This window comes from Ovis canadensis, chromosome 11 (genome assembly GCF_042477335.2).
Source record: "Ovis canadensis isolate MfBH-ARS-UI-01 breed Bighorn chromosome 11, ARS-UI_OviCan_v2, whole genome shotgun sequence".
NCBI lineage: Eukaryota > Metazoa > Chordata > Mammalia > Artiodactyla > Bovidae > Ovis > Ovis canadensis.
The window spans coordinates 26,006,441-26,031,590 of NC_091255.1; the positions used below are offsets into that span (position 1 = coordinate 26,006,441).

General features: G+C 40.7%; 1 protein-coding gene and 1 long non-coding RNA gene across 2 annotated transcripts in view; one reads left to right on the forward strand and one right to left on the reverse strand.

Annotated features, from left to right (window-relative positions):
* The window catches only part of MYO1D (myosin ID), a 363,696-nt gene that overhangs the window by 251,372 nt on the left and 87,174 nt on the right, over nt 1-25,150 (forward strand). The window contains exon 21 of the mRNA XM_069602865.1: nt 4,100-4,254. Coding sequence (XP_069458966.1) covers nt 4,100-4,254 — 155 coding nt within the window. The remainder of the gene's footprint in view (nt 1-4,099; nt 4,255-25,150) is intronic.
* LOC138447241 (uncharacterized) overlaps nt 1-25,150 on the reverse strand; it is a 94,174-nt gene that overhangs the window by 1,427 nt on the left and 67,597 nt on the right. The gene's annotated exons all lie outside the window — the stretch shown is intronic.

Here is a 25,150-nt window from a genome sequence, read left to right on the forward strand (position 1 = left end):
GTGGCCAGGAGGTGGCACTTTGGTATTTTCTGCAGTCAGAGAACAAACCACAGAGTGAGAGATCACTCAGGTACCTGCTTTATTGACCAAAGTAGATCTAGAGATCAAAACAATCCAGGAGCTATATCTTCTAAGTTTGCATATAATGAATAAAATTTGGTAGTGGTGATGGTATACAGGTCTGTAGGTCTTCATACATGCGTAGATTTCTGGCACTAGCACCACAGTGAAGATGCAGAGTCATCTCACTACCCCCCAAAACTTGTGTCAGACTCTGCCTGACTCCAAACCCTGACAGCTGTATTCCAGAATATCTTATAAATGGAGTCATACAGTAATGTGACCTTTGAGACTGGATGCTTTCTCTCACCATAATGCCTTTGAAAGCAAGCCTTGTTGTTGCATATCCATGATTTGTATTATTAACTCATTCCATTTTATCACTGAACAGCATTCTATCATAGAGATGTATCACAGTTTGTTTATTCACCTGTTGATGGATATTCTGGTTGTTTCCAGTTGGGGGGCACTTATGAATACAACTGCTTTAAACACTCATGACTGAGACCAGGTGACTCAGTGGGTAAAGAATATTCTGGCAGTACAGGAGATGCAGGCAGCGCGGGTTCGATCCCTGGGTTGGGAAGATCCCCTGGAGGAGACCATGGCAACCCACTCCAGTATGCTTGCCTGGAGAATCCCATGCCCAGAGGAGCCTGGCAGGCTGAAGTCCATAGCGTTGCACAGAGCCGGACATGACTGAAGCGACTGAGCACGCACACGGGCAGACATTCATGTGTAAGTTTTTGTGTGAACATAAATTGTGCTCTTTTTTTTGGCTGTGCTAGGTCTTCGTTGCTTTCTGTGCAGGCTTTCTCTAGTTGCCGCGAGCAGGGGTTACTCTCCCCTGCAGTACGTGGGCTTCTCATTGCAGTGGCTTCTCTTGTTGTGGAGCATGGGCTTTAGGCACGTGGGCTCAGTAGTTGTGGCTCATGAGAAGCCCTCAGGGGTTGTGGCGCACAGGCTTTGCTGCTCCGCGGCATGTGGGATCTTCCTGGACCGAGGATCGAACCCATGTCCCTTGTATTGGTGAAAGTGAAAGTCACTCAGTCATGTCCGATTCTTTGCGACCCTATGGACTATACAGTCCGTGGTATTCTCCAGGCCAGAATACTGGAGTGGGTAGCCTTTCCCTTCTCCAGGGGTTTTTCCCAATTCAGGAATCGAACCGAGGTCTCCTGCATTGCAGGTGGATTCTTTACCGGCTGAGCCACAAGAGAAGCCCAAGAATACTGGAGTGGGTAGCCTATCCCTTCTCCAGCAGATCTTCTGACCCAGGAATCGAACTGGGGTCTCCTGCATTGCAGGTGGATACTTTACCAACTGAGCTATCAGGGAGATTCTTATCCGCTGTGCCACCAAGGAAGTCCGAACATAAGTTTTTATTTCTCTGGGATAAATGCCTGGAACTGAGATTTCTAGATCACGTGGTAATTCTGTGCCAGTCTGTTTTCCCAGTGACTGTACCGTTTTACATTCCTCCCAACAGTGTGTGAGAGTTCCTCTGGTTGTTCTACAGCCTCACCAGCATTTAGTCTTGTCGCTTTTGCTGTTCACCTTCCTCTTTGTTTTGACTTTGCCCCTTCTGATAGGCTTGTGGTGATACCTTGTTGTAGTTTAATTCCCGTTTCCCTAATGGCTAGTAATGTTGACCATCTTTGCATGGACTTATTTGTCACCCATCGGTCTTCTTTGGTGAAGTGACTACAGATCTTTTGCTCATTTTAAGTTGATTTGTTTGCTCTCTTATTGTTGATTTTTAAGAGTTCTTTATTCTGGACATAGGTCCTTTATCAGATCTGTCTCTGCAAATATTTTTTCCCCAGTCTGTATGCTGTCCTTTCATGCTCCCATCAGTGTCTTTCTTAGAGAAGAGTTCTAAATTTTATGCAGTTTTTTTCTTTGTTGGGTTGTGCTTTGGGTGTCATTCCTAAGAAATCTTTGCTCAGTCCAAGGTCACAGAGATTTTCTCCTATGTTTTCTTCAAAAGTTTTATGGTTTTCCATTTTACATTTAGATCTATGACCCATTTTGAATTACTTTTTCATACAGTGTGAGATTTAGGTCAATGTTTATTTCTTTGGGCATGTGGGTGTTCAAATCCCAAGAAATGCTGAGTTACCCAAATGCTCAAATGATCCTTTCTCCATTGAACTGCCTTTGCATTTTTGTGAAAAATCAATCAGTCATATTTATGTGGGACTACATCTAATACTCCATTCTGTTCCCACTGATCTATGTTTTTATTCCTTTGACAGTCTTCTTGATGATTACCTTTTTTGATTACTGTTACTTTATAGTAAGAAAATCAGCTACTATGAGTCCTCCAACTTTTTTTTTTTCAAATTGCTTTTGCTATTCTAGTTTCTTTGCCTTTCCATATATACTTTAGAATCAGCTTGTTGATGTCTACCAAAAATTCTGCTGGAATTTTGGTCGGAATTGCATTAAATCTGTAGACTGATTTGAGGAAAATTGACAGTATTCAACCATATTGAGTTTTTCAACCTACAATCACATTATTTCTCTCCATGTATTTAGATTTTCTTTTATGCCTGTCACCAGCATTTTTGTTTGATTTCTTTCATCAACCTTTCATAGCTCTCAGCTTACAGATCCTACACACAGTTTGTTAGATTTATATCCAAGTATTTTTGGTTTGGGAGTTGTGCATGGTTTTGGTTTTAAATTTCTGTTTCCAGTTTTTCATTGCTGGTATATAGAAGTATTTTCATCTGTTGCCCTTGTATTTGTGATCTTGCCAAACCCACATATTAGTTCTAAGACCTATTTTGTAAATTCCTTGGGACTTTCTACATAGACGATCATGTCATCTGAAAATAAAGTCGTTTGTTTCTTCTGTTTTAATTTGTATGCCTTTTAATTTATTTAAACCTGCCTTGATGCACTGGCTAGGGCTTCCAGTAGGAAAGTGCCCAGCAGCAGTAAGAGCAGAAATCCTTACACTGCTCCTGATCTTTGGGAAAAGCATTCAGTCTTGCCCCACTTAGTATGATGTTCACTGTGGCATTTTGGTAGATGTCATTTTTCAGGTTGAATTCTCTTCTAATCCTTTTTGCTGAGAGATTTATTTCATGAATGGATGTTGAATTTTGTCAAATGCTTTTTCTGCGTCAGTTGATATAATCATGTGGCTTTATTTTTTATTCTGTTGCTGTGATGGATTATATTGATTGATATTTTTAATACAAAATCAGCTATGCATTTCTTAGATTAACTCCGCTTGGTCATGATGTATCATTGTTCTTATGTAGTTTGGGATTTGATTTGCTGATATTTTGTTGGCCAGTCTAATAAATCCATGTTCATGAAAGATATTGGATACGGGTTTTTAGTTTTCTTATATTGCTTTTGTCAATTTTTGGTTTCAGGACAATGCTCATAAAATGAGTTATAAAGTGTTCCTTTTCTTTCATTTTCTAGAAGAGACATGGAGAATGGATGTTATTTCTTCTTTAAACATTTGGTAGGACTTACCAATGCAATCATCTGAGCCTGAAGTTTTCTTTTTTGAAAGGTTTTTAACTACAAATTTAACTTCTGTAATAGATGAAGTAAGCTTCAGGTTATCTATTTCTTCTTGGGTGAGTTTTGGTAGTTTGTGGCTTGCAAGGAATGGTTTGGTTTTATCTGAGTTGTTGAATTTTATGCATAAGGTTGTTGTAGATATTCCTTTTTATCCTCTTAATGTCTATGTGGTCTGTATTAATGGCCCCTCTTCCATTCCTGATATGGGCCATTAGGTCGTCTCTTTTTTATTCTTTCAAATTGGAGATTTAGCAATTTCACCTATCTCTTGAAGGAACCAACTCTTTGTTTTATTGATTTTACACTATTGTTTTTCTACTTTTAATTTCATTAATTTTTGTTCTTTATTATTTCCTTCCATCTGCTTTTTTCATAAAACTTGATAAAGATTAATGTCACCAGCATTACTGAGTTAAAACCATTACAAACTGTTTAAATGCATTATTTTGAGAGCCATCCTACCAGTTTTCTATGCTTTATTTCTTTGCAGTTGACCGGTCTAAGCGTCTCCAACGGAAAGGACCAACTTGTAGTGTTCCATACGAAAGACAACAAAGACCTAATTGTCTGCCTCTTCAGCAAACAGCCAACCCACGAGAGTCGAATTGGAGAACTGGTTGGAGTCCTGGTGAATCATTTCAAGAGGTAAAGTTTGGTTTTTGCTTAACGAAGGCAAGTTTAAAATAGATGAAATCTTTCATCATAATTCTCACTGAACTTGTTTCATGCCAATTTTAACATATTGAGTTATTTTCCTTCTTAAGGACAACTTAAATCATGTGTTTCGCAGAAGGCGAAATTAGCATCCCAGCTTAGTTTCAAGATTAGGAATGATCCTCTGCTTTTCCAGCCTCCAGCTGAACCAACAGTGAGAGATTTCCCCAATGGCGATTTCTTCACTGCCAATCCAAATGTAATTAAATCCAAAAGACAGAAAACTTACTTTACATTCTTAGCATCACGGCTTCTCATTTATCCCGAGTATAATCAGTTCAAGTATCTGCTATGAATATAAACAAATTAGAAGGCAGGTGTAGGATGACATGTGGGTCCACAAAGACTAAAGGAATTCTAAGAAGCAATTACCTCTGCAAAAACATGGAGTCAGGAGGGAATGCAGTATTGTCAGAGAACTTCATAGTAAACCTCGATGATGCCTAGTGTGATTGTGTGTGTCTATGTAGTGAACAGTGATGTGAGAAGGAAAAACAGGGAACAGATCCTGATGGTGATGGTGTTCAGTGAGTGGATAACTCTAAGTAGAGGATTTTTGTCTGGTTATTTATTGAAGTTGTTTTAGAGGTGGAGTTTTTTCTCTAAACAAAGGCATATTTAGTGTCTGATGTTCACACGTGTAATTCTCTGGTGTTCCTTTTTGCTAATAAATGCATGGAGAATAATTTTAGAAGTGAGCTGTAGAGGTCATTTATTTTATGCTTTTAAGCCTTGTATTCTAGACCAAAACAGATCTTTCAATATCTTATATAATTAAATGCTTTCAAATGGTATAAGTGAAATGATGTTGAGTGGTCACCTGGTGGAAAAAAAGAATCTGACTAAGGAATTACCAAAAGATAACAATAAATATATAGGCCTTTGAAAAATTTCCTCCTATCTGCCAAAGGAAGCTAAGAGAACTACTGAAGGGTTTCGAATGTAAGAGAAAGTCATGGAGAAGTCATCTCTACAGTAAAGTCTATAACTCAAATAAGCAGGTCCATTTCCTCTTCATATATAGTTGTAGCGAAAGATGGATAGTCAAAAGGGATTTTAATTTGTTACCTTTCATTGGGATGCCTGTACTACTAAATAGTTTTTGCTTGGGACATTTAAGTATTTTTGCTCAGTCTGAGTCCTTGTTTCTTAATTTCTAACTCCTGTTAAATGCCTCTACATGTGGTGGAAATATATGAATCTAGTTCTGGAATCCATCAACGACTTCCTTGTCCTAGCATATTGTCTGAGACACCTTTCTGTCTTCAATATATGTAAGAATTTTAAATGTCCTTAAAATGTATAAATGGAGGGAAGGGAAGGCTGTCAAGCTACTGGGATTTTTTAATTATTCCTTGTGTATTTTTTATTGAAGTATATTGATTTACAGTGTTTCCTATATAGATTTACAACAAAGAGATTCAGTTATACATGCATATAGATTCTTATAGATTTTAAGATTCTTTTCCTTTATAGGTTATTACAAACTACTGAGTATAGTTCCCTGTGCTATACAGTAGGTCCTTGATGGTTGTCTCTTTTATAAACAACATGTATATCAGTTAATCCCAAACTTCAAATTTGTCCCTCCTTTACCTGCTTTCCTCTTTGGTAATGTAAGTTTGTTTCCTGTGTCTGTGAATCTGTTTGTTTTGTAAATAAGTTCATTTGTATCATATTTTAGATTCCACGTATAAGTGATAGCATATTGGCATTTGTCTTTATCTGACTTGCTTCACTTCGTATGTTAATCTTTAGGTCTGTCCATGTTGCAGCAAATATAGTTATTTCATTCTTTTCATGGCTGAGTAGTGTTCCATTGTGTATTGTAGCACATCTTTATCCATTCCTCTGTCGATGGACATTTAGGTTGCTTCCACATCTTGGCTGTTGTAAATAGTGCTTCTGTGAACATTGCAGCATATGTATCTTCTCGAATTGTTGTTTTCTCCAGATATATACCCAGGAGAGGGTGTGCAAGATCCTATGGTGGCTCTATATTTAGTATTTTATGGACCTTCCATTCTGTTCTCCATAGCGGCTGTACCAATTTACATTCCCACCAGCAGTGTAGGAGGGTTCCATTTTCTCCACACCCTCTCTGCCATGTATTATTGGTACACTTTTTAATGATTGGAGAAGGAAATGGCAACCCACTCCAGTACTCTTGCCTGGAGAATCCCACGGACAGAGGAGCTTGGTGGGCTACAGTCCACAGGGTCGCAAAGAGTTGGACACGACTGAGCGACTTCACTTCACTTTTTAATGATGGCCGTTCTGATCTGTGTGAGGTGGTACCTCACTGTAGTTTTGATCTGCATTTCTTTTATAATTAGCAATATTGAGCATCTTATGTGCCTTTTGGCCATTTGTATGTCTTCTTTGTAGAAATGCTTGTTTAGATCTTCTGCCCATTTTTTTGACTGGGTTTTTATACATATATATATTGAGCTGTATAACCTCTTTTTGTCTTCTTCTTTTTTTCTTTTTTTTGATGTCCTTATCCTGTGTTCCTAATTCTATGAATTAAGAACTAAATTACAAATGAGAGGGGGGAAAATCCTTCTGTCTGCTCCTAGAAAATTATGCTTGGAAATTTTGATTTAGAACTAAAGTCGACTTGCTATTGGCTTCTTGAGAAAAGGTTAATTTGATTTTTTTTCTCTAGCTGTTTTTCTTTATTGTCAAGTATCAAAGCATTGTTGTAACTTTGAAAATCATATTGTATTTTATAAGCATAATGATGTGGCATGTAATCTTTCTTGTCCCTGGGTTACTTTTGTAAATCCAAGGGTGATAAGAATTTAACTCCAGACCAGTACTTTATCTTTAAGAGAATTTCCTTAAAGTACATTCTAAGAAGTTCTCTAGTTAAAAGTTGGGAGGAAAAGGCCCAAAATAACAAAACACACCACTGATAGACTGAATCTGAACAGGAGTCACTGTCTTTAAAACTTTTAAAGAGAGGATTAGGGCTTAAAGTCCATGAACAAAATGCGAGCCACGTATCAGAACAAGGGGTTAGGACAGGGACTCCCTGAGTTCAGGAGATAGAGACAAGAGCCTGGGAAGATCAAGGCAACTGAAGTTTTCAGGACAGATTGCCAAAGAGGAAGGCAGAACACAGAGAGGAAATGCTAGAGATCTGTGTAGGATCCCCCTCAAGTTCCAAATAAGTCTTAAAAGCAAGACCCAAGGGGATCAAACTGCTACCAAGTAGTTTAACTATGTTCTAGAACAGAGCTCACGAATGTTTATAGCCATGCACAAGTATCCACCTCCAGCAAGGCAGAATTCACAGTGTCTGACATCTAATCAAAAATTACTAGGCATAGAAATAGGCAGGACAGTGCAATCCAGTACAAGGGAGAAACCATTATCCAGTGGAAACCACCCCGCAACTGACAAAGGTGTAAGAATGAGCAGACACAGACATGAAAGCACTAAATTTCAGGTGTTCAAAAGTTAACTAAAGACATGGAAAACATTTTTTCAAAAGAGATTCAAATCAAACTTCTAGATGAAAAATACATTGATGTATGAAATATTTCATGATTAAAAACAGAGACAAAAATGATGAAGCTTATGGCTTTTTCCTCTACCTAATGAATTTCTCATGACCATCTTCTCTCTCAAATTGAAGCCAGCCCTTTCCTGACATTTTCCCCCATACTAGTCTGAAACTGAATCCAGCTAAATATAAATTAGCCTTACTCTCACCTCCTTCAGTCTTTCCTTAACCTGGACCCATTATTTCTGCCTCTGCGAGAACTCACCCACACATTTCACATTTTCTAAAACATTTGAAGACAGTCTTTTAATGAAGTATATTCTGAGGTGTGACATTTACAATATTTAACAACCAGCATGGCTGAGAAACCATTCAGCCGAGACACCCTTCAGAAACACCTGATCCAGCCATACCAGCAAGTCCTGGCTACATTCCACAGACCAGAAATTACACCAAAGAAGAAAAGAAGGGGGCCTGAGGTCAAATATGTTTAGAATTCCCTGATGAGGTTAAATAGGTTTCTTTACTGCAGTACTTCCCAGAGCTTTTTATTAATAATAGGCTTTGTTCATTTTAAATACAGCCAATTAAAAATTTGTGTTACACACACACACAGTTATGTATGTGCTAAGTTGCTTCAGTCGTGTCTGACTCTTTTGCAACCCCATGGACTGTAGCCTGCCAGGCTCCTCTGTCCATGGGATTCTGCAGGCAAGAATACTGGAGTGGGTTGCCATTTCTTATTCCAACAACTATGTATATTATAAGCCATATCCAGAAAGACATTCAGGAAATGAGTAATTCTGTTTGTCTCTGGAGAGGGGAGATGGGGTACCAGGAGAAAGAGGTATGGGAGGGAGATTTATTTATTTTTCATTATAAACCTTTGGCAACAAATACATGTATTACTTATCTAAATTTTTTTCATTTAAATAATAAAACATGCTACTTTTTAGGTATATTACAGAAGGCCCTAAATTCATGGTTATTTTCCTTTCCTGTTTAGACAAGTAGAAAAGAACAAAAGAGCTTTCTAAGCAACTGGTTTCTCTCATGGCATTGAATATGTTGAAATAAACGCAAATAAAACCTCCTAGAAAACTACTGTTTTGTGGGGTCCCATTGTGTAGGTCACATGACGCTGAGGTGAGGTTTCTTTGTCTGTGGTGTTTGTCCCAGTGGTTTCCCAGGCCAGTTTGCTTTGCAGAGGTGATGAAAGTGGCTGACTTGACTTTTGGTTTGTATCTCACACTCAGCAGTGACTACCTGCTGGTAGTGAGCTTTTCTGCCCACTAGTAAACAGATGGCCTCACGTTGGCTGCCCTAACTACAGAGTCACCAGAAACTCTGCAATATTAAGCTGTCAAAGGACCCATCTGCCCTAAGCAGCTGTCCAGGCATTTGCCTGTCTGGATGCTGGAAACCTCAGTATAACCCCAGTCTTAGGCACAGAAACTTCTGTTTTCCCCATTCTATTTCTGTGGATGCAAGCCAGGAGTCAGCGCCATCTGCTTCTTGCTTTTCATAAGCAGTCTCTTTAATATCTGCATGGGGGTTCTTTAGTTGTGGCACAAGAACTCTTAGTTCCAGGATGTGGGATCGAGTTCCTCTGCCAGGGATTGAACCTCGGCCCCCTGCATTGGGAGCACGGAGTCTTAGCCATTGGACTATCAGGGAAGTCCCTTGCTTATGTTCTTTTTAACCCACACTTGAACTATGGGTAGAATGAGACTTACAAGCAGGCCATTGGCAGGCGGGAGACGAGGCCTCCTGAGCAGAGGTGAAGGGGAGGGGCGAGGCCAGCTCACAAAGCCCTCTGCTCCTGGCCCTGTCTGTCCTGCTCACGCCTTCCTGCTCCTCCTCATTCCCCACACTCCTCCACTCCTGAGCTCGGATACCCATGTTCCTAGCTCTCAATCTGTATTCCCAAACTGCTTTCCTTGAATGCCTGGCTACTAATCAGAGTAGTTTATATTCCTACTAAAAATATGAAAGTAAGAGAAAGATCCCATGGACTGTAGCCCTCCAGGCTCCTCTGTCCATGGGATTCTCCAGGCAAGAATACTGGAGTGGGTTGCCGTTCCCTTCTCCAGGGCCTCTTCCTGACCCAGGGATCAAACCCAGGTCTCCTTCTTTGCAGACAGATTCTTTACCATCTGAGCCATCAGCGGAGCTGATAAAAGAAAGACAGTTGAAAATAATGTAGATAGACAACTATAGTCGTCCCTCAGAATCCAGGGCACATTTGCTCAAAGACCCTCCGGCGGAAAAATCCACAGATGCTCAAGTCCTGTAGTCCACCCTCAGCATCCACAGTTCTGTATCCATTAATTCAACTAGCTGGGGAATTGTGTATTCCTCATTGGAAACGACCCTGGTGCTAGGAAAGACTGAAGGCAAGAGGAGAAGGGGCTGGCAGAGGATGAGATGGTTAGATAGCACCACCAACTCAATGGACATGAATTTGAGCAAACTCCAGGAGATAGTGTAGGACAGAGGAGCCTGGCATGCTATAGTCCATGGGGTCTCAAACACTCAGACACAACTTAGTGATTGAACAACAACAAATAGTATCTACTGAAAAAAAAAAAAAATCCATATACATAAGTAGACCTGGGAAGTTCAAACCTGTGTTATTCAAGAGTCAGCTCGACAGAAGGTTTGTTAATTAAATTATGGTCCATCTCCTGAACACAGTATCGGGGCCATTTAAAATGATAATTATTGGGACTTCCCTGGCAGCCCAGTCGTTAAGTCTCTGCACTTCCAATACAGAGGGCGTGGGTTCCATCCCTGGTCAGAGAACTAGAATCCCACATGCTGTACCACATGATGGAGCAAAAAAAAAAGAAGAAAATGATCATTATCAGAGTCCTCTGATTCATGGTGATGGAAAAGTGAGTGACCACCGTTCACCCACCTTTGCTTTCCAATAGAGATACAGGTATATGAAAACATAGAAAGAGATGCCCCTGGCCTTACTAGTACTGGAAACCAGAAACATTGCTCAACCAGATGCCTGCTCAGAGGGCCATCCTTCACACCTGTTCACGTGTCACCTATCTGGCCTTCTCTGCCATCCTGTAGAGAAGAGCAGTTCACCCACCACAGTGCCCCCTGACTCCTACCCTGCTAAGTTTCCCCCATGGCTTTCATGTCCATCTGATGCTGTCTTTAGTTGCTTATTTATTGTATATATTCCAACTAGAATGCAAGCCCCAAGTCAGCAGGGACTGTATTGTTCACTGCAGTTTCCCTAATGTTCAGAACATTCCTGGCACTCAGAAGACTCCCAGGAGATAATTGGTGAAAACAGAGCCTGACTGCTCTCCCCCTTGGGCCAAAGGATACTTCTAGGCCTTTCCCACCACTCTGTGCATCTTGTCCACCAGAGGATGGTAACTCAGTCCTCCTTCTGTAGGAAGGAAAGGAAGAGCCCTGACATTTTCCTTCCCCTTATGAACACCTCTCATCTTCTGCCAATTGCAGGATTACCACTCTAAGCAATGCAGTACATCTGGTTACAGAAGTGAATAGGTATTTCAAGATAGTAAATTAGCAACTAAAAGACCTATGGGCTGAAAGAGCCATGGGTATGTTGTATGCTGGGAGTTGCAGTTTTACATTTACTTTAAAAAAATATATAAGTAGTAATTTACTTATTTAAAAAAAAAATAACTAGAAATAATTTCAAACTCTCCTTGTCAGTAAGCTGATAAGGAAGCAAGATAGAGAGATTTCTGCTCAGATCAGCAGCTTCATAATAAGTAAAAGGCGTCCACATCTAGCGGTTGTGTCCATAAGCTGGCTCTCCAGCTGAAAAACTGAGAAATGGGACTTCTCTGGTGGTCCAGCGGTTAGGAATCACCTGCGATTGTAAGGGACATGGGTACGATCCCTGGCTCAGGAAGATTCCACATGCTGAAGAGCAACCAAGCCTGTGTGCCACAGCTACTGAGCCCAAGCGCCCTGAGCACCCTCGAGCCCAGGCTCTGCAACAAGGGTAGCCACCGCAGTGAGGGGCTCCCACACTGCAACTATAGAGCAGCCCCCACTTGTCACAACTAGAGGAAGCCCACCCAGAGCAACAGAGACCCACAGCAGCCAAAAACAAACAAATATTTTTTAAAAGCTGAAAAATGAATTCTAGCTTCAAACAGGTGGACCATAAGAAAGACTCCAAAAAATCCATATGCCCTTCTTGTGTGAGAACACCAGAACTGTCTCCTTATTTATGAGACCTATTGAGAAAGTCAGTAGCAGTGAGATAGATATGGACGACAGCCTTAAAAGAAAAAGAAAAGTGTATCTCCGAAAAGTATTATAACAGAAAACTCACATTATAGAAACTAGAGCCTGAATAAAATGTAAGAAAGCAAGGATTCTGCATAAACAGACCAAAGCTTGCACGACAGACTGAGATGAAGAGGGGCAAGCTGAGAAACAAAAATGTCCAATTATTTGAATGAAATGAAACATATTGAAAATAAAAATAAAAAAAGATTTTAATTTTAATTTTAAAAAATTTTAAATGAAAATGCAGCAGTGACACAATTGGTATTGCAGAAAACAGAATCGATATGAAAGAAAAGTTGAAGACGCTCTCTTGGTATACAGAGGAAGGGCAGAGTAACAAAGAAGTTGACAGATATGGAAGACGGAGAACAAAAGGTTTACATTCAAATAATAGGTGTACTTGGAAAAGAGAAACACACTGAGCAAAAGTAAGGCTTGTTTTATTGATTTTAAGAATGCATTTTTTTAAATTTTAGCATCTCTGAAATTGGGATGCAACTTAGCATTGGTGGATTCTTATAGTGATAATGGGCAACATCTTAGTGATACACAAAGGATGCATCTTACAGGGAAGGCATCATATATTCAGTAAAATGTGTTAGTTTAAAACGTACTAGAAGAAAATCCTCCTGTGTCAGCATGACAAGACTGTCACCATGTGGGTGAGATGCCTATCCCAGGGGCAGTCACTTTGACCGGAGAAGTGGGTCTTCTCAGAATATGAAAGTCTTCAGTAAGACCAGGGGAAGAACCTCTTTGGGGACAGGGCAAGATAGAGCTAGGTGGGAACGTTTGGAGGTGAAGTATATGAGGCCAACATTTCGCAAAAGGAGCAGAAAGTGACACTGGGCAGAAGAAACAAATAAGGCAGCATTGTTACGCATTTGGAAAACATAGAAACCGTAGAAGTCCATCAAAATAGACATGGTTAAACATATTATGGTATTTCCTTACAAAGAAATAGCAGTTGCCATGAAAAAGAAAATAACAGTCTTTATCAGGGTTCCTTAAAGTGTGGGTGGCATCTGCACTGGAATCACCTGTGTTCAGAAGGCAAATCCCTGGACCCCTTCTATCAGTAGATCCTAATTTCTAGGAATCTACACCCTTAGTGAGCTACCCAAGCAATTCCCGTTGGTTTCATGAACTGACTTAGAAAATGGCCACGATGAACTTATGATATTTTCCTATGGTCATTGTGACAAAGGTAGCATTAAAAAAAAAGCAAACCACTAAACCTTTGTGCTTTTAAAATGATTATTATCAAATCAGGTGCAACAGTAGCATCCCCTCGTATCCCAGTGAAGAGAGGCAGGGTGAGGAATGGGCTGAGGTTCAGAGAAAGGAGTGAAGGAGGGTGGAGATGAGAAATGAGATGAGAATTGGCAGAACCAGCATTCTGTCTGCCACCTCTGCTTGCCCCAGAAAGAGCCACCCGTCACTCTAAGCAGTGGTCTTTAGTGGCCCTACAAAGCTTGCTGTTAGGACCTGCCTGCCCATTTCCAGATGGGATATCCCACCTGCAAGTAACAGGCCTCCGTGGACTGAACTTAACCCATTTCTATACAGTCATGCCCATCTGCTGTACACAAAAGAACACAGAGCAAAGTCTTAAAAGCTTTTCAGCGTGACTACGGCAGGACTAAAATCAAACAGCATTAAGGTGCATCAGCTGCTGAGGACGGTGAACCATCTACCAACTTCCCATTTCTTTCTCCCTGCACTGTGCTATCTGTCTTGAGAAGCAGCTGCCCTTGGACAAAAGCCCTCTCTGAGCACGTGCAGAGGTGCGCAGTCATCCTCAGCTTTACCTGCTCTTATGATGGAGATTTACTGAAGACTTTTGTGCAGATCAAAGATACTTATTTGCTTTATGACATAGCCATCTTTGCCTTTCATGTTGAAAGAGAAAATCCAAAAGTACTGGAAAACTGCTCATCTTTTCAGCATGACTGCAGGGAGATATGGTACATTTAGGGTGATCGTATTACTTTTTTGAAGGCCCGTAAGCTTCCCCAGGGGCTCGGCAGTAAAGAATCCGCTTGCAATGCAGGAGACACCGGTTCAATCCCTGGGTTTTGAGACGACTCCTGGAGAAGGAAATGGCAACCCACTCCAGTATTCTTGCCAGGAAAATCCCATGGACAGAGGAGACTGGCAGACTACAGTCCGTCTATAGGGTCACGAAGAGTCTGACAGGACTAAGCAACTGCGAACTTGCCCAGCCCTGAACGTTGCAATATGTATTCATGTGGAGATTTTCCTGTGAAGTTTTTGTGAATTCACACCCTGGTTTGTGCTGTTGGGACTTTTTCCTAAATTGTCAGATAGAAAATTTTAATGAACGGGCTTTTTTTTTTTTTTAAGCTTTCTTCATGTGTTTATTTCAAGTCTTATCGACTGTATAGGAAGCATAACTACTTAACCAGGTATTTCATCTGAAACAAACGCTGTTGTATTTTCATACCATCATTCAGCCTGCGTTCTCCATGCGTTCAACTGCAGGTCTGGCTGTGGGGGGTGGAAAGGATACAAAGATGGACCATGTGATCCTTTTCCTCAGATAGCTCTCGATCTCACGGGGAAGATAGGATGGTGTGTACACTCCATTGCCTGAGACGAGCTGCGACAGGGCCAGGCCATGGAAGCGCAGGGGATGACCTGATCATCCAACTGGGTCTCCAAGGCTGGCTGGAGTTTTATCAGTTGGGATGGGGCAAGATGTTCCCCAGAGAAGTGAACAGAATATGCAAAAGCTTAGTGGAAAGAAGCAGCTGAAGTAGGACCCCAAGCTAATGAATTTGAACTTAATCATATAGGTTATAGGGAGAACGTAAATATTAAATTATATAATGCTGCGACTTTCTTGGTGGTCCAGTGGTAAAGAATCTCCCTGTCAGGGAAGGGGACACAGGTTCAGTCCCTGGTCTGGGAAGGGTCTGCAGGCTGAGGGGCAACTAAACCCATGTGCCACAACTGCCGCAGCCCATGCACCCTAGCACCTATGTTCTGAAACAAGAGAAGCCACTGCACTGAGAAGCCTGTGCCCATAGCGGAGGGCGGCCCCCACTCTCTGCAGCCTGAGCCACAAAGACCCAGAGCAGCCAAAACTAAATACACAAGTTTTAAAATATGTATATGTATATGCACCAGTGAGTCAAAGCCTAATCACATGTTGCTGCTGCTAAGTTGCTTCAGTCGTGTCCGACCCTGTGCAACCCCAGAGACAGCAGCCTACCAGGCTCCCCCGTCCCTGGGATTCTCCAGGCAAGAGCGCTGGAGTGGGTTGCCAGTTCCTTCTCCAATGCATGAAAGTGAAGAGTGAAAGTGAAGTCGCTCAGTCGTGTCCGACCCTCAGCGACCCCATGGACTGCAGTCCACCAGGCTCCTCCGACCATGGGATTTTCCAGGCAAGAGTACTGGAGTGGGGTGCCATTGCCTTCTCCAAATAACATGTTATCTCCCCTATTAAATGACATTTCCATGTTAAATGACATCATCTTCCATGTCAAACATGCTCAGGAGGGCAAAACAGTTGTCCACTTAAAAGGGAAATGGAAAATTGGAGACACTAGTTGATATACATTTGCGGCCCCCATATGCCAAAAAGAATGAATTAAATGGAGAAAGAACTAGTACAGTAGAGGGTAGAAAGACAAGTGCGACTCTCAGTAATAAAACTAGAAATTAAACGTCCTCAAAGGAGTAAGAGCGATGGCAAAATTCCTTAGTGTTTGTAACTTCCCTGCCGTTAATTTGGTTACCCAAAATAGATAGTTATTAGCCAAAAAAAGATAATCCCTAAGATGAGAAGGACCTAGATTTTTGCCCCCAGGAAGAGCAAGGAAGTAAGAGGTTTACAGGAGCTTTGCTGCATTCTACAGCCGTTTTTCAGGGAGAGAAGCCTCTCCAGGGGTGGATGGCAGTAACACTAAACAGAGGGAGGAGGCGCTGTTTGGTCTGTCCGGCAGCCCCTTCTTCTGGAGCTCCCTGTCCCCTGTTTCATCTCCATGGTTCCCACCGGGGGCACCACAGCCTTGCATCCCTGACTCCCTGGCAGAGGTGAATAGTGCAGGGGTGGCACGTGGCCCACGCTGCACCACTTCTCCCTTCCTCGAGATCGCTGGGCCTCAGTCCAGAGAAGACGCACAGGTCACTGCCTCTCCAGACACCCAGGGGCTGGGGCAGCCACATTTCCAAAGGTGCAGAAAGCTGTCAGCCACCACAGCATGGCTGACCCACAGGGAAGCAGAGACAGCAGTAGAGGAGAGTCCGATGGATCCGGGGCCCGTGTCGGCTGAAATGCACCGCCAGCCTCCCTGTGATCGTCACACCGTGTGACCTTGTGTGACACTAGATCGTGTATGATTCGAAGAAGGCTGATTTGTCAAAAGTCAGTTCACCATCACACATGTGGTGGACAGGTCTGTACTGTAGGTGCACTTGGAAATTGTTAGGCAGGTGAATATTATGTGAGAGTAGATTTTTTTAAAAAATTCAATTCACCAAAAGTCAATTTGCCAAGTGGCCAGTTCACTGAATTTGCAAAGTTTGCATAGTTACCAAAACTTGGTTTCAAGGAATATCCTTCTTGAATTAATTCCGTGTCGTAGCATTTTAAGGCATGTTGAAGTTAAAGAAACTAAGGGTCTCAGATTGGCTTAGTGTTTTCGTGAAATTTAGCTGAAAAATGGACTTTACTCTATTTGCACGTGTGTTGTTTGGCATTTACTTAGAACTATTAGGGAGGGGTGTCCTTTTGTTAGGTCCTTCAAAGAACTAACAAGCATGTTTTATATAATCATTGTGCTCTTAAGGGCCTCAAAACCCCATATAGCCCTTCCCAAATAGCAGTATCAGATACTAGGGTCTGACTGTCACGGAGAGGCACCTCCATTTCAGGTCATCCAGACTCAGGCTTTTCCTAGAAACTGGCACCACCCACTTTCCATAGCAGATCTTAAAATACAAAGCAGCTGTCAGAATCCACAGATTTTAGCATTTCTTTATGGGAAATTTAGCTTATACTAAATCTTCAAATTTTCCTTCAGTTATTTTCCATTTGACATTTAGTATTCTTCCATCAAAGTTTGCCCAACTGACTAATTTACCTCATTTACCAACTTACCAGTTTACCAAAAATATGTTCCTTTTGACCCTTTATAAAAAATTGACAATGCTTCAGCTAGATGAGAAGGTGATTAGTAGCTTTTGAGAATTTCCAGGAAGTGTAATTGATCAGTTTTCATGACACTTTAAGGAGGAGTCCTTTTGTTACTGGCTCTGCTGTTGGAGCTGGAAGTAGCTGAAACAGAGGAAGAGAGGATTGTGTGTGCACCCATGCATTTGGGTGCCAGTCTGGGGCTTGTGGTGTGGGGGGGCGGTGGGCAAAAGGGACAGGCTGATAGATGAGGAAGAGCCAGGCAGCCCAAGAACCATAAGCGTCCAGCCAATCCATCCAATAAAAACTGGATCAACAAAAAACAGGTCTGTGAGATATGTGGATTTATTGTTCAGCATATTACCCTTTGGTGAATTCACCATTTGACAATTTTCTTTTCCTCAGTGAGATCCTGGTTCATAACAAGTTCCCCCTCACTTAAGCTATAGGAATTGGGTTTCTGTCCTTGTATCCAAGAGATGTGCTTTAGTCACTTAGTCGTGTCTGACTCTTTGCGATCCCATAGACTATAGCCCACCAGGCTCCTCTGTCCATGGGATTCTCCAGGCAAGAATACTGGAGTGGGTTGCCATTTCCTTCTCCAGAGGATCTTCCCCACCCAGGGATCAAACCTGGGTCTCCTGCATTACAGGCGGATTCTTTACTAACTGAGCCATCAGGAAAGCCTGTATCCAAGAGAGTCCTAATGTAATGCACTCAGTTCAGTTCAGTCGCTCAGTCGTGTCCAACTCTTTGCGACCCCATGAATCGCAGCACGCCAGGCCTCCCTGTCCATCACAACTCCTGGAGTTCACTCAGACTCACGTCCATCGAGTCAGGGATGCCATCCAGCCATCTCATCCTCTGTCGTCCCCTTCTCCTCCTGCCCCCAATCCCTCCCAGCATCAGAGTCGTTTCCAATGAGTCAACTTTTCGCATGAGGTGGCCAAAGTACTGGAGTTTCAACTTTAACATCATTCCTTCCAAAGAACACCCAGGGCTGATCTCTTTTAGAATGGACTGGTTGGATCTCCTTGCAGTCCAAGGGACTCTCAAGAGTCTTCTCCAACACCACAGTTCAAAAGCATTAATTCTTCGGCACTCAGCCTTCTTCACAGTCCAACCAACTCTCACATCCATACATGACTACTGGAAAAACCATAGCCTTGACTAGACAGACCTTTGTTGGCAAAGTAATGTCTCTGCTTTTCAATATGCTGTTTAGGTTGGTCATAACTTTCCTTCCAAGGAGTAAGCGTCTTTTAATTTCATGGCTGCAGTCACCATCTGCAGTGAGTTTGGAGCCCAAAAAAATAAAGTCTGACACTGTTTCCATTGTTTCCCCATCTATTTGCCATGAAGTGATGGGACCAGATGCCATGATCTTCATTTTCTGAATGTTGAGCTTTAAGCCAACCTTTTTACTCTCCTCTTTCACTTTCATCAAGAGGCTTCTTAGTTCCTCTTCACTTTCTGCCATAAGGGTGGTGTCATCTGCATATCTGAGGTTATTGATATTTCTCCCGGCAATCTTGATTCCAGCTTGTGCCTCTTCCAGCCCAGTGTTTCTCATGATGTACTCTGCATATAAGTTAAATAAGCAGGGTGACGGTATACAGCCTTGACATACTCCTTTTCCTATTTGGAACCAGCCTGTTGTTCCATGTCCAGTTCTAACTGTTGCTTCCTGACCTGCATATAGGTTTCTCAAGAGGCAGGTCAGGTGGTCTGGTATTCCCATCTCTTAAAGAATTTTCCACAGTTTATTGTGATCCACACAGTCCAAGGCTTTGGCATAGTCAATAAAGCAGAAATAGATGTTTTTCTGGAACTCTCTTGCTTTTTCCATGATCAGCAGATGTTGGCAACTTGATCTCTGGTTCCTCTGCCTTTTCTAAAAGCTGCTTGAACATCTGGAAGTTCACGGTTCATGGATTGCTGAAGCCTGGCTTGGAGAATTTTGAGCATTACTTTACTAGTGTGTGAGATGAGTACAATTGTGCAGTAGTTTGAACATTCTTTGGCGTTGCCTTTCTTTGGGATTGGAATGAAAACTGACCTTTTCCAGTCCTGTAGCCACTGTTGAGTTTTCCAAATTTGCTGGCATATTGACTGCAGCACTTTCATAGCATCATCTCTCAGGATTTGAAATAGCTCAACTGGAATTCCATCACCTCAACTAGCTTTGTTCGTAGTGATGCTTTCTAAGGCCCACTTGACGTCACATACCAGGATGTCTGGCTCTAGGTGAGTGATCATACCATCGTGATTATTTTGGTCATGAAGCTCTTTTTTGTACAGTTCTTCTGTGTATTCTTGCCACCTCTTCCTAATATCTTCTGCTTCTGTTAGGTCCATACCATTTCTGTCCTTTATCGAGCCCATCTTTGCATGAAATGTTCCCTTGGTATCTCTAATTTTCTTGAAGAGATGTCTAGTCTTTCCCATTCTGTTGTTTTCCTCTATTTCTTTGCATTGATTGCCGAGGAAATGCATTCAAGCCCTACACAAATCAACAGTTTTGATGCACTGGTATCTACTAATAAATAATATAGCAGATGTTGTTGGATCTTGGTAAAACATATAGTTGATACTTTATTGCCAACATTTACTATTCCTCCTAAGATACTGAACCTGCCTCTAAACTCTTACTAGAGTGTCTTGAGCAGATTCAAGTGTCTCTGTTTTGTAAATACTGGGGTGTTAAACTCCTCTGTGGGTATTAGAGATGTTTCTTTATAACTTGATATTGTGAGGCTGTGTTTTATCCAATTTAACTTTGCTGATTTTGTAACGGAGCTTTTTAGAAAATGTTTGAGAATCTGCCAGTTGTTGCTTGTAGTTTTTGCCTCATCTCTGGGCGTCAAAATTAAGGACATCAGTGATTTGGAATTTTTAATTGCTATATTGGTGTCTACATTGCCAGACAGCTGTAATACCATTTTTTCCCTCCTCCATTCAGACTGGTCTCCATGTGTTTTTTGGTTGACATACAGTTGATTTATAGTACTGTATTAGTTTCTGCTGTACAGCAAAGTGATTGAGCTACACATATGTGTTCATTCTTTTTTATATTCTTTTCTATTATAGTTTATCCCAGGATATTGAATATAGTTCCCTCTGCTATACAGTAGGACATTGTTGTTCTTGTCAATGTGTTTTCAATTCTTCCCAGCATTATTTTAATTTTTAGTCAGGGGTGAAATTTAAAAAAATCTAATACACAACTGAAATAAAAATAATAGATGGTTGAATCCACTGGAAGAAAATGAATTTTGTAATGACAAATGAGACAAGTCTGAGGATACTCAAACTTGAGATGTTAGCAAGCAGGTCTCAAAAAAACATAGAAAATGTGAAGACTTTAAAAGTGGTCCACATCAAAGAAAGAAAGAAAGAAAGAAACAGTGCTGGATAGGAAAGAGATCATTCTTTCAAATTTAATTGGAATCATTTTCTTGAATTTTCAGGGAGCAAGGGGCGTGGTATTTTCTAGAGCTTAGAACACTGAAATTGCACCAGAAAACAAAATTCTTACGTTTTGCTCAGTTGTTTCAACATGGCATACATTCCTGGCCAGACCCTCTGCAGATACCAGGCTTCTCTGTAAAAAGGGGAAGGTGGCTTTGTTGAATTCAGAGCCCAACCTCCAGCCTTTCCTCAAAAGGTGATAGCAGTTACTTCCTCTAGCGTCTCTTTGACGTGAAGAAAAATTGTTCCAAGTTGCCTTTCCTTCATATTTGAGACCAAAAGAAATAGGCAACATGACATTTATGATTTTTTAAATGGTTTTTGCATTTAATGTCTTATTTTTGGCTTTCTTTTTAACTTGCCTAAAAAATTATGAATGTCAAATTTTCTGTGATTGTCGTTGTTAAATTTATCACTAGAAAAACATATTTTAAAGTTATAAGATTATTTCAGAATATCTTTTTCTCCAGAAGCAAAGCAACTAACAACCAGTACGTTCCCATGAAATTTTTGTAGTGGAAAAAAATCGGCTCAATCCCATGTATGCATCCTGGGTGAGATGGAATCATTACTAAATGAAACAAAAAGTTATATATCCTGCTCTTAGAAAGATACCAGGCCTAGAGACATCATAGAAAATGAAAAGAATCGGACTGAGGCTGTAAGGAGAAAAGAAATTTTGATATAAAATGGAATAAGTAAGCAGCCTTACAGTACTAGATGACTCAGAAAACCCCATGTCAGGGGGAAAAAAAAAAAATCAAGGAACAGTTTCTTAAAGAACATTGTTTTCTAACCAAGACAAATTAAAAAAAAAAAAGCCCGGCCTTGCTAAATTATGCCATTCGGAATTAGTAACTTCTGACTTTCCACATCTGAGGCTTCTTTGATGCATGGCGATTCTTGGCCTTCTGTGTTCAGCATATGCATTGAATTAACAGGCCTGGTAGGAATGAGTATTTGACAGGAAACAGGCGGTGTCTCTTCTGGTCTTAACAGCACCAAGGGCTTGCTGTAAGCCCTTGAGCAAATCAACCTTTTTTAATTGAAATTAAGAGCCTTCACCAAACGTCTTTATTCATATATATATATATTTCTATCTGCATGATGAGAAAAACCTCTGGAGGTGTGTGAAACACCACTGAACTGTATACTTACAAGTGGTTAAGATGGTAAAAACAGAAGTATTGGCTAGTGAGCACCATAGAAATGGGGTCGGGGGATATGTCTTGAGGCTCAATAATTTATCGACATTGTCGATACATAGATATGACATAGTGATACAAAGACCCACCTCCTGCCATCAGGAGGTTTGCAGTCTGTCAAAGGAGATGAATGCATAACTCATAATAAGCTCATAAGAGTACAAAGAAAATGGCTTAATGCACAAATGTCAGGGTGTATTTTTAGACAAAAGTGAGAGATGGGAAAATGTTCTAGGGAAACTTCAACAAAGTGAAGTGGTGTTTGTACCAGGCTTAAAAGGGGACCTTCTGAAGTTTAAAAAGTGACCTTCCACATCTAGCCAAGATGGAGTGACAAGGATGAAATTTACCCTCTTGCTTAATGCAACAAAAAAACAGACAAAATATATGAAATAATAGTGTTCAGGAAACCAGATATCACTGAAGGATGATGATTCATGAGAAACAGAATAAATGAGGTCAGCCAGGTTAGAGGAACAGAGGAGAGGGCTACACGGGGAACTGGAGGTCGGCAAGGGTCCCTGTTAAGTATTCGCCTGAATACTGGTCAGCGCATGTTGTTAGGGAACCACCAGAGGACAAAAGAACAATCAGAAAGATTAGAGGTGGCACTGCTGGTGCTCACAGAGAGTGGGGAATAGTACCTGCTGACAGCAACCAGACTGGAAATTCTCATTAAGCCACGGGGCATTAAGTACAGGACTCAGGGACTTCCCTGGTGGTCCAGTGTCTAAGACTACATGCTCCCAGTGCAGGAGACACAGGTTTGATCCCTGGTCAGGGAACTAGATCCCACATGCCTCAACTAAAAGATCCTGCATGCTACAACAAAGATCAAAGATCCCACCTGCTAAGACCCACTGCAGCCAAGTAAGTCTGTTTGTTTTCAAGTATGGTACTCAGAAGGGTCTTGCTTCAGCAGCAGAGAATAATTGGCCCTAGACTGAGCACTGCTCTGGTTTTCCCCTAACAAATTTAAAAGCAAGACCCAGAAGGATCAAATTAATTTCCAAGTAACTTAACTTCAACCCAGGAAAACCTCAAGAATATTTATAGGAATACAAAAGCAGCCACCCTCAAGCAGGGAAAATTCACAGTGTCTGGCATTTGATCAAAAATTGGCAGCCCTGCAGAGAAGCAAGAAAATACAACCCATTATGAGAATAAAAATCAGAACCAACCCAGAACTGCCACGGAGGTTACAAAGAACCAACAAGGATATTAAGATAGTTATAGCAAACAGTTAAAGACATAGAAGACATTGAAAGAGGCCCAAGTCAAACTTCCAGAAGTGAAAACTCTGTCTGACATAAAAGTACACCAGATGGGATTAATAGCATATTAGACATTGCAGAAATAAAGATTAGTGAACTTGAAAACAGCAATGGAGACTATCCAAACTGAAGCACACAGGGAAAAAAAATGTTTGAAAAAGGAACAGATCATGAGTGAACTATGAAGTAACTTCAGCCAGTCTAATATATTAGGAAATGAAGTCCCCAGCTAACAGGGAGGACGGGCGGGGCAGGCGGGGAAGGTAAAAAGATAATGACTGAAAACTTTCTAAATTTGGTGAAAATCTCATAAACACATAAATCCTAGAAGTTATACCCAAAATAATAATAATGAGGCATATCACAATCAAATGCTCAAAACCAATGATGAAAGTAAAATCTAAAAGATAACCAAAGGAAACAGTTTTATGCAAAGGAATAAATATAAGGCTGTAGAAGATCTCCCATCAGTAATGATGAAAGTGAGAAAGCAATAGAACATCTTTAAAATACAGAAGGGAAAAAGTGTCAACCTACAGTTCTGTACCAAGTAGTAATAATGTTAAGAATGAAAGTGAATTAAAGACTTTTCAGATACACAAAGGCTGAAATAATGCATTACTAGTAGATTCATAGTACATGAAATATTAAAGAAGGTCATTTAGGCAGAAATATACATATGTCTATACACACACACACACACACACACACACATACATATACATATATCAGATAGAAATACAAATCTCCACAAATGAATAAAGAGCACTAGAAATGACAGCTACATGAGGAAATATATAAGCTGTTTTCCTTGCTAGTTCAATCTTTTTAAAAGGCAATTGTTTAAAAAATAATAGTAACAAAGTAATATGGGTCAATTCATAGAACAAGTCAACAGAAAAATAAGCATACAGAAGACTTGAACCACAGTATCAACTGAGTAGACCTAGTTAACATTTCTAGAACATTCTACCTAACAGCATCAGAATGTACATCTTTTTCAAGTACATATTTGCCAAAATAGACCATATTCTGGGCCATGATGCAAGTCACAATTAATATAAAGGCTTTAAGATCCCTGCCATAGTGAAATGAAATTAGAAATCAATAGCAGCAAGATCTCTGAAAAATCCCCAAATAATTAGAAGCTAAATAACACACTTCAAAGCAACTCATGGGTCAAAGAGTTGATTAAAATGAAGGCTTAGAAAGTATTTTGAACTTCATAAAGACGAAAATACAGCATATCAAAATCTATGTAATACCGCTAACGCACTTCGTAGGTGGAATTTATAGCACCAAATGCCGAGGACGGAAGAGGAGAGAGGTCTCAAATCTATTGCGGTTCGGCTTACACATCCAAGCAACTAGAAAAATAAGAGCAAATTAAACCAAAATAAGCAAAAAAGAAAAAAAAATGAAAACAATAAATATCGGAGCTGAAATCAATGAAATAGACAACAGAAAAACAAACAGTAGCAAATACAGGTGAAACCAAAATAAGATAGATTGGCATCTGGCAAGAAGATAAGGAAAACAGAAGACAAAAGTTACCAATATCAGGGTGAAAAAGATGAAATCCGTGGAGTCTATGGAAATTAAAAAGATAACAGGGATTATTAACTTTTTATGCCAATCAGTTTGACAGCTTAGATGAAATGGGCAAATTCCTTAAAAGTCACCAACTGTCAAAACTCATACGAGAAGAAATAAATAACTGGACTAGTTCTTTGTCTGTTAAAGAAATTGAGGGACTTCCCTGGTGATCCATGGGTTATGACTTTGCCTTCCAATGCAAAGGACTCTGGTTGAATCCCTGGTTGGGAAGCTAAGATCCCACCTGCCTCAGGCCCAAAAAAACAAAACATAAAACAGAAACAATATTGTAACAAACTCAATAAAGGCTTTA